At 36.2% G+C, this 16,055-nt stretch overlaps 1 protein-coding gene and 2 long non-coding RNA genes across 4 annotated transcripts; 1 reads left to right on the plus strand and 2 right to left on the minus strand.

The window, feature by feature from the left end:
- Positions 1 to 660: 660 nt before the first annotated feature.
- LOC131005556 (uncharacterized) lies at positions 661 to 3,606 on the minus strand. Its single transcript, XR_009095284.1, has 3 exons — positions 3,518 to 3,606; positions 1,538 to 1,600; positions 661 to 892 (listed from the first exon to the last, which is right to left on the minus strand). It is a non-coding gene; the product is annotated as an uncharacterized LOC131005556 (long non-coding RNA).
- A 1,933-nt stretch (positions 3,607 to 5,539) lies between these two features.
- LOC131005557 (putative F-box/FBD/LRR-repeat protein At4g13965) lies at positions 5,540 to 7,323 on the plus strand. The gene is made up of 4 exons (XM_057932568.1): positions 5,540 to 5,569; positions 5,788 to 6,534; positions 6,680 to 6,823; positions 6,918 to 7,323. The coding sequence occupies exons 1-4, from the start codon at positions 5,540 to 5,542 to the stop codon at positions 7,236 to 7,238; spliced, it is 1,242 nt and encodes a 413-aa protein (XP_057788551.1). The 3' UTR covers positions 7,239 to 7,323.
- Positions 7,324 to 12,139: 4,816 nt separating this feature from the next.
- LOC131005560 (uncharacterized) lies at positions 12,140 to 16,055 on the minus strand. Of its 2 annotated transcripts, XR_009095290.1 has the most exons (3): positions 14,934 to 16,055; positions 12,908 to 12,969; positions 12,140 to 12,380 (listed from the first exon to the last, which is right to left on the minus strand). It is a non-coding gene; the product is annotated as an uncharacterized LOC131005560 (long non-coding RNA). The 2 variants fall into 2 exon arrangements; XR_009095289.1 differs by lacking the exon at positions 14,934 to 16,055 and having other exon boundaries at positions 12,908 to 13,853.

Here is a 16,055-nt window from a genome sequence, read left to right on the forward strand (position 1 = left end):
CATCATCTAAACTGGATACTTAAGCATAAGTCATGGAGATTTATAGTGGCTATAAAATCATGAGCTTAAAAATAATTCTATACGCATCACTTATCTTGTTGCCTTCACTACAGTCACCAAAAGATACAATCTAATTTCTTCTATGTTTGCTTCTATGTTCTGTCGTAGTGGTGATCTCATATCTTAATAGCTCTATGTTCATAGGGATTCATTCCATAGGCATACTTAATCGCGCTTGCGTAAATCATTTCATTCAATAACAACATAACATAGTTATTAACAGTTACTCACTTTGCTATTACGAAAATTTTCACTTTTTGTAAACATTAACTCAAAACTTGGAAGAGCATACCATTCTGCTTCGTTGAGTGTGATACGATGAAGTGCTGAGCTTTGTCGATTGAACTCTAGACACTTTAGTGATCCATTCTAAGTTTGGCTTAAATAAACTCTTAGGCTCAGAGCAAATGAACTGCTCTGATACCACTCTGTCACGACCGGCCTTAATTAAGGATAATTAATCCGGGAAAACCATGACTGGGGAAGGGAAATTAAGAAGCGGGTTGAGAAAGGGGCGTATAAAAGAATACTCAAAGGACTTGAATACGCGTGAAATATTCCTTAAAAGGGAAAAAGGCATAGGTCGCATAAAAAGGGTACTCAAAGAACTTGTATACGCGTTATATTCCTTAAAAGGAAAAAGGCATCGTTAGGGGCTTGGCTAAAACATTATCAGAGTTTGCAACGGAAGATGTAACTGAAATAATCAGTGTTTATAGCGGAATGCATAACTGAGATACATGTATGAAGACATGTATCCTTTCTGAGCCTACTTTAAGTTCGACAAAAACTCCACTCAGCAACAACACTTCATCGCCCATCACAGCTCAACCTGCACAAACATAAACATCGAAGGGCTAAGTACAAGAGTACTTAGTGGGCAGTTGCCAAGCATATAACATAACATCATTAACAATTTCACAATATCGCATAAGAGGCATGAGTTTCTTTCATATCCTTTGCTCATTAAACATTTCCAAATTCATAAATAGCATAAGGGCATTCTTCATCATCAATCTTCATTAACAAACATCGTGTCGTGGAGAAGGCCTTCCCCAACGAACACGGGCATCGCACCGTGAAGGGGGCCTCCCTCAGCGGTCACGGCATCGTACTATTGAGGGAGGCCTCCCCCAATAGACGCTGTAACACTGGCATACTGGCATACTGGCATCGCGCCGCGAGAGAGACCTCTCTCAGCGGACACGGGCATCGTGCCGTGAGGAAGGCCCTCCTCAGCGGACACGGCATCGTACTGTTGAGGGAGGCCTCCCCCAACAGACGCAAGCATCAAACATAAGCATAAACTTATCAGCGTAAAGCATTCAAGCGTAAATAAGCGTAATCATTTAATGTGCATCATAATAAAGCTTAACTCATTTAAGCGTAATAAAGCATACCATACTTGAAGATCCAATTTGCATTTTAAAGCATAACACTTGCATAGCATTTTATTTACGCGTAAGAAATTGCCCACCTGATAGCAAAGTTTTGCTAAGGTACTCTAACTCCTTGTGTAGTTATTACTCTCGCGCTTGACCTTAATCACGAGAATATAAAATAAGACATTGCCTCGAGGAAAATTCTTAATTAATGAGAAAGCGTTATTTAACTATGCATGAATCTGGTATGCATGAACTAATACTCTGAGCGATAATCGGGAATTCTACTATTAATCCTCGTTAATAGATTTAGCTAATTCTCGTCTAGCGCGGTCGAATAAAACTGTGCTTCTTCCTTTCCCATCGGAATATTCTAATAAATCTCGCCTTGTATTTGATCAAAATAAAAGAACTAACTCGGCTTCAATCGAGGTGTGACCTTGTAGAAATTATCGGGCTTTTCGATAGAAATAAATAATTGAAAACATTTCTCTTGAGTTAAGAACACCAACAATATTCTTACTCGTCTTTCTTTAATAATTGGATTTATAATTAAAACCAATTAAATACTTTTATTGCAAGTAAAAATGCAATTTCATGTCATGCTTAGCATATAATAAGTAATTTACTTAAAATATGCACATAATAATAATACAATATTATTATGTAATCATCTTTTGAGAAAAATAATTAATTAAACTAAATAAATAGTCTAATTAATAAGTATCCATTTTTTTCTTTGAACTGCAGCCCAGTTAAATAATAAGGTAGCCCATTTCTTTAAAAAAATAACATAAGCCCAATGTTTCAATTTAAATCAGAACCTAAAGACTTTAATAAAATCGGCCCATAGCCAAAGCCTAATACCATTTAAACACAAGCCCAAATTCCATTTAAAAATCGGCCCATCACTTATTAAAATTCGGCCCACGACTCGGCCCAAAATAAAGAAATAACCCGGCCCAATGTAATGGCCCAACGAAATATAAATGGGCATATGGAATAATAGTCCATCATAAACTTTACATTAGCCCAAATCTTTAAACAATTAGAGCCCATCAGCAAATTAAAGAAAAAGGCCCAAACTTAAAATAACTCGGCCCAATTAACAAGGGAGTGGCCCAAACATAGCCCAATTTCTCTCTCTCTTTCTAAACTCTCGATCTCTCTCTCAACTCTCAAACCAGCCGACACTCTCCTTCTCTCTCAAACCAGCCGCACGCCTCTTCTCCCTCTCACTCTCGACTCGCCTTCACACGAGGCGTCCGCCGCCGCGACTCCGGCGCCGTTCATCTTCCCTCGTCTCAACCCTGAAAGGAGAAGCACAAGCTCTAATCTTCCTGAATCGACATCGCCGCCGCTGTAACTGGAAGGCCGGGAGATTCGCCGCGCCGCTGTTTCGATCCGCCACTGCCGCGGAACCGGCGAGCGGCGCTGTTGCTGCTCTGTTATTCCGGCGAGCAGGGGATTTTCGTTCGTCCTCTCTCTCTTTTTTTAAAACTGAACTCTAATAATCTCTCTCCTCTCCTCCCAATTTCCGACAGAAAAAGAAAAAGGCAGCGGCTTGCCGCCGAGCCGTCGCCGGCCGTGAGCAGCCCCCGGCTGTTCTCACCCACTTCTATTCCGGCAAGTAGCAGCGAAAGCCGCCGCCGATCCCTGTGTTCACGGCTCAGCAGCCTCACAATCTCAGCCCTCTCCTCGCCGATCGACTGCAACGAAGGTCGCCACCTTCGACGGCCTCCTCCAACAACTCACACATCCCGACTCACAACAACAGCGACAACAGCTTCATCTCAACACTCACGCCCACACACAATGCATAGATACTCCCTTTTCTTTTCTTTAACCAATTTGTGATAATTCTAAAATGTAGTAGAAAGAACATTTTATGGAACTCATTTATCAGAAAAAGAACAAGGTATGCGTGCTGATTTCTGTGACATAATATGTGTGCGTATCCTCTGTGAATTGTGCAGTCCTAGTTAGTGTTGATTATGTACATGAACATGTCATCGGTGATGGTTTTCTTTATAAAATGAATGACTGATTTTGAGTGTATGTGTGAGTTGGTTTACCTCTTATGAAAATAAGTTGATTTCTCCAGGAGTGAGTTGCTGTAAATTGATGTTGGCTGCTGTGGTGTTTGAATCAGTGGATAGAAACTGAAATAAATTGCTTATTTGCTTAACAATTGCAGGATGAACTTAATCAAAGGAGAAGAAAGCATTGAAGCCAAGCATTACCTTGAGAGCTTCGGCTGAAACGAACTGGAATTGATCCTCTGAATTGTTGGATGAAAATGAAATGAGAGTGAATATTGCATTTGTTGGGTGGGGAGCAAGTGGTGGTGGAGTTGATAATTAAAGGTTTGGAGATATTGGAGATAGTGGTGGTGGTTGGCTGAGGGAGGAAAGCAAAAGGTTGGAGTGGTGTTGGTGGAGTAAATACGTGTACATCATTAGCAAAAGATGGAAATAAAAATTTTATCTAAACTTTAATTGATTGAAGAGCTTTTGCTTTTGTAATATACTAGACGATTTTCCCCAAGCTGGGAACTAGACTGTAATCTGTGAACTGTAAATAAATACTGACTTCGATTTTAAATCATCGCATTTCTGTATCCGTTTAGTATCTGCTTCCTTGTTTCCAATATTGAAAAATTATAATATAACTTAAATTAAATCTGTAGATTTAATCTGCATTGCAGTCGGAATAATTCCTCGACTTCTAGTAAATAATAGAAATAATATTTCTATCTCATATAAATTAATAACTTGACTTTGCTAAGTCAGTTATTAAACTGGATAATAAATTATTGAATGACTCAATAATCCTCGTCGCGTTTTTCTCATACTTTATAAAAGTATAAAGCTAAAATAATAACTCCGTTTCTGATAAAAAAAATCAGGACCATAAACTGGATTCATTTATAAAAATTTTGCATTTACTAGTTTCAATCATAATTAAAAGAGCGGGCTACTACACGAGAGTAGGAGAAGGAAGAAACACAACTTATCTTTCTATTCTTCTATTTTATTTTATAAATTTGTTCAGCTCCATTGTCTAGTCTTTGGCCCTAATCTGCACCGTTATTTTCTTTTCATCAAATTGAATGATCAATTTGGATTTTTTGGGATATTCATACGTCCAGTAAATCTGAATACATCTGTTCAATTAGAAATTGTATTATGTCCGTTTATAAATTGTGTTAAATCTGAATATATTTGTTCAATTAGAAATTGTATTATTTCCGTTTATAAATTGTGTTATGTTCATTTATGTTCTCGACGAATCGCTTTTATTTTCGATACTGTTGTGAAATCTTTTTTTTTCAAAAAATATTTCATTAAACGAATTTGTAACAAAAAATATTTCATTAAAATTAAATTTCAACTTTACATTAATAACAAGTAATAATTAAAAAAAATGAAATGAAAATTAGAATTAAAATTATTTGGATGCTATATTAATTTAATTTTGTATTGAATCTCACATAAAAAATATAAATTTTTTAAACATTAACCGTTCTACGGTTAAACTAACACGCGGGCACACGCACACACATTGACTTGACATATTTAACCTAATGTTGTTAACTTACGGTGTGTGAAAATATTAAGGAAATTTATAGTTTACCATAATTAATTCGGAAAAATGATTAGATTCGGAAAAATCTCATTTATTTATAAATATTTTATACGGATATATATAGAAAAAAGTATAAATATCCATCCTATTAATTCAGAATAACCATCCCAGCTCCCTTGTGTTTAACTAATAAATAGAAAAAAGTGATTAAGTTAGTTGGAATGGAGGGAGTAATTTTTAATTAGGATTTATACCTCAATTATAATTTATTAATTATAATTTTGGATTTGGGCGGATTGAGGATTTAGGGATTAGGGATCAATATTTAAGTCGAGACCGTCTCCGACTCTAATAATTCGGCTGGAACCAAACGACAGAATCTTGGTAATTAATTCTTTATTTTGATTTCAACATTGTTTTATTCTGCACGCAATTTTGTTTTTGAGTAGCGATATCAAATCTTGCTTTTATTTTTTAAATATAGTTTCTTAGTTTCTAAGACGTTAGTGATGGACGATTCAGATTTTCTGCCCAAGAAGGTAGTCTCAAGCTCTCATAGTATATGCTGTCTTTTCTCTTTGATAGTTAGGTAATAGTTTTGGCTCTTTGATGAATTAAAAGTTGTATTTAGTATTCATGATAATTTTTAGATGAAGACACTGAAATCAATCATGTTATCATGTGAATATTTTGGCTAATATTTTTTTGTTGGATTGTTGTTAATATTTTGTTATTGGATTGTTGTTTTGTTTGTTAGTCTTCTCGGAGATGCGATAGGATTAGTGAGTTGCCTGATGAAATTATCCTCGTCATATTGTCTTTCCTATCACTGAGGGAATCTGTAACCACTAGTGTTCTCTCTTCCCGATGGTCGGATTTGTGGAAACACACTCCTAATCTCAACTTGGATGCGAAGCTTCTAACCAACCGCTATAAGAAGCCCATAGAAATAATAAACTCGGTTCTCCAATCGCATAAAGCCCCTTCATTGAATGAATTCCGAATCTCTTTGTATGTAAACTATTTAGAGCAGCGCGCAGTCGCGAAATGGCTTGAATTTGTGGTTTCAAGACAAGTTGAGAGGTTGGAATTGGACTTGCTGGGAACAGAGCTTGAGGTTCCAATTTTTAAGGTTTCCCTATTAGAGTTGTTAAGAGAGAGGCCTCAAAATCTGATTGGTTTTAAATCCCTCAAGAGCTTGTGTCTGAAAGGTTTCTTAGTGAGTGGCGAGGTTATAGACTCGTTCCTACGTAATTGCCCTTTGTTGAAGCAATTGGATATCCATTCTTCAACTTTGACATCTGATGTTGTGATTTGTGGCACGGCACTCGCGCTAGAGGAGCTCGATATATATCGTTGTGCTGGTCAATATTCCATACAAGTTTCTGCTCCGAATCTTACTTGCCTCAGGGTCCACTCCACTTCCAAGAAATTACTTGCTTGTGCAGTATTTTCCTGCATTTCCAGACTGAAAACTCTCAGTTTAACCATCCGCCGTCCCAAGGTTAGACTAGCAAGGTTATAAGTCGTTTAGAAGCTTATTTTGCCAAACACTTTGAAGCAGCTGACTTATAAGTAGTTTTTAAAGAGCTTAGCAAAACACCTTTTAATACATCATACTTGAGATGAGTCCTTGATACCTTGTATAGGCGTTTTTAGGGAAAGCCTTTCCGCAAATGCCTATGTTGAAGAAGTTGTTCGTTGGATATGGTCGTGGAGCGTATAAAGACGGTCTCTTGCCTGTAACGGCGTTGATACGGGCATCTCCTCATCTTCAAGAATTCATGTTCAGGGTTTGTGTTCTCTCTCTTTTCAAAACGAAACGAAACATATACTATATTTTTTACATAACAAGTTTTTTCTTGACAAGTTTTTGATTCGTGGTAGCCAACATCTAAAGCTAGATGGAGAGAAGTTGCAACAAATGTTGAAAGACATCCACATTGGCATCTGAAAGTGTTCAAGTTCGGAAGGTTTCTTGAGGGTGCCGGCGGTCATTTGGAATTGCTGAAATATATTTTGGATACTTGCATTGCGCTTGAGAAAATTATTCTCCGCTGTTCATCAAAGTCTCGGTTTTTTCTCAAAAAAAAATCAAAGTCTCGGTTTTTATATAAGCAAGAAGCCTACCCACAAGCTGCCAGAGACCTCCTCGAAAAGCTACTTGGTTGCAAACTGCCTGACAACATTCAACTCTATATTGTTTAATTATCCTTGTTATTTTCTACAGTTATTTTCTATAGTTCTATGGAGAAGCATATATTATCAAAGAATAGAGAAGGAATTATCACCATTGGAGTATATTCATTGAACGGTTGTGATTGAAAATGATTTTAAACGTCGCCTTATGCTGGAAGGTTATATAAATAAATTAATAATTATCAAATCCTGTATCCGACCTAAACAGATTTGCTTAATTATGGAAGATATTAGGTGTAGATAATACTGACGATCATTCAATAATGAACGTTTAGTTGAACACACAATATTTCAATTAATAATATGATGAACGATACTTACACATATATGATGACGTTTAGTTGAACGCTTTAATGTATATTGACGAAGCTTTATGATGAGTTCAATGATTTACACAAATAAAGTCCATTGTCTTGAAAACCTTACTACCTCAAAATTTGTTATCTAATGGAAGTACCACAGTTAGTGGACACTTAAAGTATTAATTAATCAATATATCAATATAAATATTTAAATTCTTAATATATATTGTTGGGTATCTTCGCCTAGCCAGGGTTCACCGCTTGTTTCCCGAACCTCCTGTCTTCCCCACTCGTGCTCAAGCACTTAGTTCTTCTTCTTCTTCTTGCTCTACTTCTTCTTCTCTTCAGATTGACTTCTTCTTTTTCAGATCTCGATTCCTCTTCTTCTCTTCTTTAGATCTGCTTATCCTTCCAGCAGCAGTACGATCAAGACCAAAGGTGATGGACAGTGAAAGAGCTTCACAGATCTCAGCACAGATAAGCCACCAACAGCCGGAGCCAGGTTCAGAACTCCAATGGCTTAAGAACTTCTCAGGTAACCACCAAACAGGGCTCCGGTGAACTGGAAGACCCGGTGATACCACCACTCACACAGGGAATCCCACACTATCAAAAGAATAACACACACTGAAAGGAATAGCAGAGCCTTTCTCACTTTTGATAATATGTTCTTCCCCATTTGAATGAGCATCAGGGATTTAATAGGGGTGCAGCAGGTTAACGGGAAATGGTGGAGCGCCATTGAAGGCGATGGAGAAACCAAGGAGATGGGCGGTGGGAAGGTGGAGGAGATGAGAAGTCAGAGAGAGAGAATTAGGGTAAGGAGGAGCGGCGCAGAGAGAAGTGAGAGAGAGTGGGGTTCGGGAGGGGTATATCAGATAGGTGTAGTGGGCTAGGGTTTAAAGTGGGCTCGGTTTTGGGCTCTAAAGTTGGCCCAGAAAAAGAGATAAATAAGAAATGGGCCAACCTTCACATATCCACCTTTGACACATTGATCATTTAGTCACCAGGGAAGGGCCAGCCATTGAGTTGGAGTTGTCATCACAGCCCCCATTTTTACTCTTATCCTATCACAGAGATAAGAAAGAGAGGGTGAGAAAAATATTATACATATCAATCTCAATCTCAAGCCACAGAGATCAACCCAAGAGGAAATCACCATTTCTCAAACCCTAAGGTTATCATTGAAGACACCACAAAGCACAAACAACACACAGGACACAGACTAAAATAGACACAAAGGAACAAGCATCAGACAAAAAGAGAGACAACAAACAACACAAACCAAAAGAAAACAACACAGAGAACAAGTTAAAGACCTCCAATGTTCAAAGTATTTTTGCATGAGACTAATTTTGAAACAGGTAAACATTTGGTTCCCATATCAGCAGGATTGAATTCAGAAGGAATTTTGTTCAGGATAACATCACCATTTTCAACAACATCCCTGATAAAAATGATACCTGACATCAATATGTTTTGTTCTATCATGGAAAACAGGATTCTTACACAACTGAATAGCAGACTGACTGTCAAAGAAGAGCACAGGTTTATCATCAATAAAGTTAATCTCAAAAAGTACACCATTTAACCATATAGCCTCTTTTACAGCTTCAGTAGCTGCAATATACTCAGATTCAGTAGTAGATAAAGCCACAATACCTTGTAACTGAGACTTCCAACTTATGCAAGATCCACATAAAGTAAACACATTAAAAGCATACATAAACAGATTATAGTCATCAAACCTAGCAGGCTGCCGCCTCACATGTCTCCTTTCCCTATCTCTTGCAAGCACTACAACAAAATTCCCCTATTAGGACTCTCGTAAGTGTCCTATTATGTTATATAATAGGACTATCACATGTATAGGACTTTTGTAAAGAGAGTCCTATTTGCGCTAGTCACAATATGTATAATAGGACACTCACCATAATAGGATGCTCACGAAAGTCCTATTAGAGGATGCTTGAGAACCCATTTTTGTGACACTTAGGAGTGTCCTAATAGCTTACTGTCACCTAAACCTATACAATCTATATTGTTTTACAAATTCTTGTTTAAATTAGATTAATGTTACATTCTATAATTACAAATGTTATATAATCATACATATATAAGACAAAGATTAATTGTAATCATATAAATATTGCTAAATTCATATACATTTTCCATCCGAGTTCGTTACAAAACAACAAAATTTAAGAACTTATGAAACAAAACTCCACCAACTCTTCTGTGTACAAAAATTTAAAACAAGCATGAAGAACCATTAACATGTCTTCAACTCTACCTCCAACCGAGCAACCCTCTGCTCGACCAACTACTTTTCCAGCCTCAGAATGCACTCTCCCAACCTCAACTCGACCTTCAATAAAATATCATTTTATAGTTAGATAGATATCACAATGAGCATGAAAAATCATTAACATGTCTTGGGAGTTGGGATAAAATCAAACATTAATTACCATCTTAATGAGTTGCTCAAATTGCTCTTCATTTCCCTCATGAGATTTCTCCGAGCATGTGAGTTCACTAATTTGATCAATCAGATCCATTTCACTCATCTGTAAGCACAAGAAATGGCATACATATATGATATAATTGAATACATTATTTTTCCAGAAAAACAAACAAAATTTAAGAGTTGCATGCACAAAAAAGTGTGTTAATGAGAAATAAAAATCATAGTATACCCTTGCCAAACTTTTCAAACTAAAAGAATGAAAATTCAGCACGTTTATATTAGGAAGCAATTACACTAACCAAACATCACAACCCATAACGTTAGGAGAAATACCTGATAAGTACTACATGAAAGAATAGAAGTTTTCCACATGCAGCTGTGTTGTAGCTTAATTGTCAACAAAAACAATATGACCTGTGAATGGATAAATTAAAGTTAGTTAAGTGCTTGATGACTAACATATTTTTGATGGAAAAGAATGAGAACATTACAGATATGGCAGCAAGCACTCCTCTAGGGAATTTCTCAGTGTAGTTTTTTTACTAACTCTCATTCTATGCCCTTGCTATCAGCAAAGCACCGAACAAATACAGCTACAGCAGCTCCACCTTCTATAGTAAGCTGAAGAAACAAAACAATTGCCATTTAGTAGGCTCCCACATAGCTTTGCTTATAACCGTAGTGCTAGTTTGTGCAATCCTAACAGGCTACAAATTCTAGCCGGTTAAGTGGCCTCGGACCTACAAGATCACACATCGCTTCCCATTGTTTGAATTACAGACCTTTTTTTTTTTTCATTTCATAAATAATACTACAACTCATTCTCATCAACAAAACTCATTTAACTATTATCTCACATGCTTTCAATGTACCTAATAATCCATTCCAGAACATGCAAAATATAACAAGAGTCCAAATTAATTACAGGGTAAAGAGCAAAGAAGGACACAAGTTATATACCTGTTAGGTTCTCAGCAGCAAATTTAAGGCAGACAACTTTCAATTCTGCAACATGATAACGATCTGCCAAAGAAAGTACTTGTGTAACTGAATTTACAGATATATCTTTGCAAATATGAGACTCACATACCTTTTGAGTTTTTCTAAGTCATAATGATCAGCTGCAGCCAGCAACGAGTGTCTCCAATGCATAGGTAGTAGCACCATGCTTTGATTAAGATAATACTGTGCTTGAACAGATGGTCTCGGCCAATCAGGCGATCAACCTGAAAAGGAAAGATAGTGCATTATAGCTGCCGCATCAAAATATTATAAGGCAGCTATCAAGAATTCTAATCAAGGAATAAAATTAATCTATAAACAGTCGAGTACTTCAGTCAATAAAACATAAATTACCTGCTCCAAGAAGCATAAAGTACTTCAGTCAATAAAGCATAAAGTAAGGCTTCATCAAAGTTTAGGTATATCTTGAAGCTTGCTACATAAATCCTTTTCTTCCACTCAGTTACTCTATTGTCACCTCCATCTCTAGAGCTACACCACTAAGCCCTAAGTTATCACTGGACCATCTCACTCAAAACGATTAGATTAACTAGAATCTATCAACCTTAACCTACTATTCATGCATGCCGTAGAACAAGGTGATTCAACCAGAATCTTCTTAATTCTGAAATACACAGTATTTAACCACAGTATTCAATGCCAGATCTTTTCAGCTACACGTCAAGATTGACTTAATAGTTCATATTGAGTTAGAGTTAGAGTTAGAGTTAGAGTTAGATGAATGAAATCGCACCTGCAAATGACTCTTCACTTCGTCGTTGGTGAGGCTATCGACTTGCATAAGCTCTCTGATCTGTTTAGGAGTTGCAGCTGCAATTCAATTCATACACTAAAACAATAGTTGCAATTTTGCATCATAACTAAACCAAATAGTTGTAATATTGCAGCTTTAGCTTCAGTTTCTCTATTTTTGTCGCAGCCCGCAGACCCGACACTAGTAATAGTGGGGTACGAGTATCGATACGACTATTTTTAAAGAATGAAAGATAAGAAGAACTAGGTGAACGTCATGCGGAAGCTCACGTCAAAACATGCTAAGGAAAATCTTATAAAATTAGCCCAAGGGTAAAATCGTCAACATTGTCATAACTTTTTAATTATTAGGAATTTCACGAACAAAAACAAAACGCGTATAGTTCATTTTTCATAAGGAAGCATAATTTGCAGAGTATCGCAGCAAAAGGCGAACCGATTATATGTATGAAGACACATAACCGTGAGTGTATTGCTTGATCTCAAAAGAAACTAAGTAATTCAAACATCAAGACTCTATTATCATCGAGGCAAAATAGTAATTTAATTTACATCATTTGAAACTCTCCCCCATCAGCACCAGTCCAATCTCACTCCCAGCTTAGCCTGCACATTTAGAAATATATGCAGGGCGTGAGTACATAATACTCAGTGGGCAAAAGCCGAAAAACAAGAAAGATGCTCTTAGAGCTATAGGTTTGAAACTTGCCACATCTCAGCAACACACAGAAATAAATTAGCATTAAAAGAATCTGTGCATGCAGTTTTCATAATTATGACATCATAAGTAAACGAATGAATGACAGCTGTCAAAGATCTCAACATGCATGTACCACATCTACAACTCATCATCATCAAAGGTACTGAGAAGTAGGCCTCCCTCTCAAGTACCGTGACCGGCCGACCCGAAGACGGCTCACAGTCACCTCTGTGCACAAAATCCCGCTTGTGGCAGGACCGAACTCGTCTCATCAGTAGAGGGTAACACACAAGCTCAACATCAAAAATTGGCAAGTCAAACAGTTCTCAAATATCATTTATCTCAAAACATTTGTTAATCTCATAACATCATTATATCATTAAATCATTTTAGAAAGCTCGGATAATATTTGTATACTCAAAATATTGCCCACCTGAAGTCCTTCGCTTAATCTGGAAAGAAATCAGGCAACTTACTGCTTCGTCTCGCTCGGGCCTTCATATGTCATCATCACATCGTCATCGTCATCGAAAGTTCATGTGATAAAACAAACCTTAGTCAGAAACTCAAATTCTAAATCCAATCTCTTCTTTACTCTAACTTCTCACTCAACATCTATTTACCCGTTAAAACTCAATCCCTAGGTATACTCGGCTTCTAAGGATTCACACATCCAATACTCGACTTAACTCTCAACTCGACTCAAACTTATAGCAAACAAGCACATAAACAAGTATAAACACTTAGGCATATTAAAAACACACATAGACAAGTCAAAAACAAGCTTTACACTGCACTGACTCAACTTTAAAACCTCACCAGACTCTGTACAGACCTCTCCTGGGGTCGTAACTCATACCAAAAGAAACCTCTTCGAGTCCAGTTTCATTTAAAAAAAAGTAGGATCAAAAACTCCAAGTATTTTAGGAGATATGACTGTTTTACTACAGTCTACCATATTCGGCAGTTTTTAGCAACCGAAAAGTTTGATTTTTGAAAAATAGTAAACGTTGTCAAAACGGTCTGAAATTTTGTGGGTACTTAGCTAAGACACTAAGGTCTCAACCATAAAAATTTGGGTTCCAGAATGCTAAGGAAAGCTACTGGAAACGATGACTCTATTGGCTACTCACCGAACAATTCGGCAGAATGTAGCAGTCTTAGTTTTACATTTTATAAAAATAGCAAACGAAGTCCAAATGACTTGAAATTTTACCGGTGTGCTCAAGACTCTCAAATATACCTACCATAAAAGTTTCAGGGCATTTGGGTATCAAGAACCCCTCGAAAACAGTAGGTCAGTGGGTCGTGAAAAACGACTCCGAAACATACACACAAGTAAACATGCTCAACTCAACAATTAAACAAAGCAAAAACATCAAAACTCATTTTAAGCACTTAAAGCACTTAAAAACATTCAAATACATCAAAAACATCAAAATACTCGTAATACTCAATCTCGACTCTTTTCTTTCGTCATCCACTCAAATCTCATAGAAAACACATCAACGAACATATCTAACAAATTCCTTCTCAATTTCATGCTCGAAAATTCTCAAATACTCAAATATGATCATTTTCATCATATATCTCATTATTCTCATATTTACTCTCTTTTTATCATAAAAACTATATTTATTACATTTTTATGAAAATCCATGTATCAACATAAAACTCTTAGCAAAACATGGATAAAATTTCTCATAATGATCATAGAGCAAATAAACCTCATTTTATCAAGCATCAAAATCACATCATATAAAAACTCAAAAATCATACCAACTAAACTTAGCCAAAATTTTATTTAGCCTACCAAAGACTTAATCAAAAATACAAAGACACTACAAACATGCTTAAAAACATATATTCCAAGCAAAAACACTTAAACATCACATAGACTAAAAAGTCCTAATTTTTACTAACTAACTCTTTGAAATTTTTACAAACACAAACCAATCTTTAATCTACTCCAAGATCCTTCATTTTTAACCAATTATTCTCACATCAAAACCATCAATTGACAAATAAGGGCATATATACACATAACCCTAAATTTTAACAAACTAACTCACATCAAAAACTCCAATTGACATCATATACTTAAATTAATCCATCAATCATTATCATTTACACCTCATAGACTCATTTATATCATCAATTCATCATTTAACTCATTAACTCAAAAGTTACCATTTTTAGGGTAAACTAACTTCCATCAAAAATTTCACATCTCAAGACACATATTTCACAACATATATCAAACATCCATATACATCACATAACTCTCATTTTTCACCTCCAAACAAGAAAAGAAAAGGAAAAATTTTGAAAGGGTGGAGACCCTATTTTTTCGAAAATTTGGAAAAGAAAAGGAGGGGTGATTTTCTTGCTCATCCTTCAAGAATACACTTACACAATCATCTTTCAAACAAGATTTTAAGAAAGACATGATTACTTACCCAAGTTCTTACCAAAATTTTCTCACTTTCTCACTCTACTTTGGAGCTTCTTCTTCAAGGATTTTCTTGATCAATTGAAGGTAGATAGTGTTTAGGGAAAGTTTTAGAGTGATGTGAGGTGTTTAGTAGTATTTTTTTTGTAAGCTTCGAAGGTTGCTCTAATGGAGGAAAATGGTGGATATGTGAGGTGAAGAAGATGATGAGTGTATGTATGTGTTGGGTGAAATTTTTAGTGAGGGAGAGAGGGGTGATGGCCGAAAATTTAGTGAGGGAGAGAGAGGTTTGGATTTTGCTAGATTTATTTTGATCTTGCATATCTTATGCAATATATGGTAATTAATGATCTTCTCTCTCTAATCTTTCCTCTTCTCTCTCTAATCTTTTCTCTCTCTCTCTCTAATCTCTCTCTAATCTCTACACTCTCATCTCCACTCTCTCATCCTCTATACTCTCAATCTCTACTCTCTTAATTCCATACTTAGTCATTTAAGCATATAACATATAGTATGGGAAAATTAAATAAAGTGTGAAGGGTGATTAAATAAAAATCACAAAACTATGGTAAAGTCACTCATTAATAAAATACCATAGTATAATTATTCATGTGACCAAAATAATGATCATAGCACTATTATTAGTGCACTCACTCAATCATAATATTCCTCTTCGTAGGAAAATAATTTTAAAAATATTATGCCCGGAAAAATTTTCATAAACCGGCGTCATTCGATTTCTCGATAAAAATAACCCATACTTGCTTTGGAAACTCAATCAAAATTCCAAATGCTAAGGTCTCGAATAAAAAATCATAATAACCCGGTCACAGTGACACACATCACGAGAATCACATAATCGATTAGTCACGTAATTTCACATAATGTCACATCAAAGCAGTCGGCAAACAAACAAACTAGACATCTCTCAAACCGACTCTTTCCATCAGGGTTCTCGCTCTTTCTTTCTTGACTCTAAGTCAGACTCATTATACCTATTCTCTTTAATAGGTCAGTCAAACTCTGATAACTCAGTATCTGTTAAATCTATTCCCGGTAGTCGGAAATAAAATAAAATCTCAACTCAATTCAATCAGCATCTCTTTCTCAGCTCATTTCTCGAATCTCA

This window comes from Salvia miltiorrhiza, chromosome 1 (assembly GCF_028751815.1).
Source record: "Salvia miltiorrhiza cultivar Shanhuang (shh) chromosome 1, IMPLAD_Smil_shh, whole genome shotgun sequence".
Taxonomy (NCBI): domain Eukaryota; kingdom Viridiplantae; phylum Streptophyta; class Magnoliopsida; order Lamiales; family Lamiaceae; genus Salvia; species Salvia miltiorrhiza.

Bases quoted from the DNA above. Each gene is read 5' to 3' on its own strand.
- LOC131005557 (XM_057932568.1), top strand. From the start codon at position 5,540: ATGGACGATTCAGATTTTCTGCCCAAGAAG. The intron at 5,570-5,787 runs GTAGTCTCAAGC...TTTGTTTGTTAG, and splicing joins CAGATTTTCTGCCCAAGAAG to TCTTCTCGGAGATGCGATAG. The intron at 6,535-6,679 runs GTTAGACTAGCA...TACCTTGTATAG, and splicing joins TAACCATCCGCCGTCCCAAG to GCGTTTTTAGGGAAAGCCTT.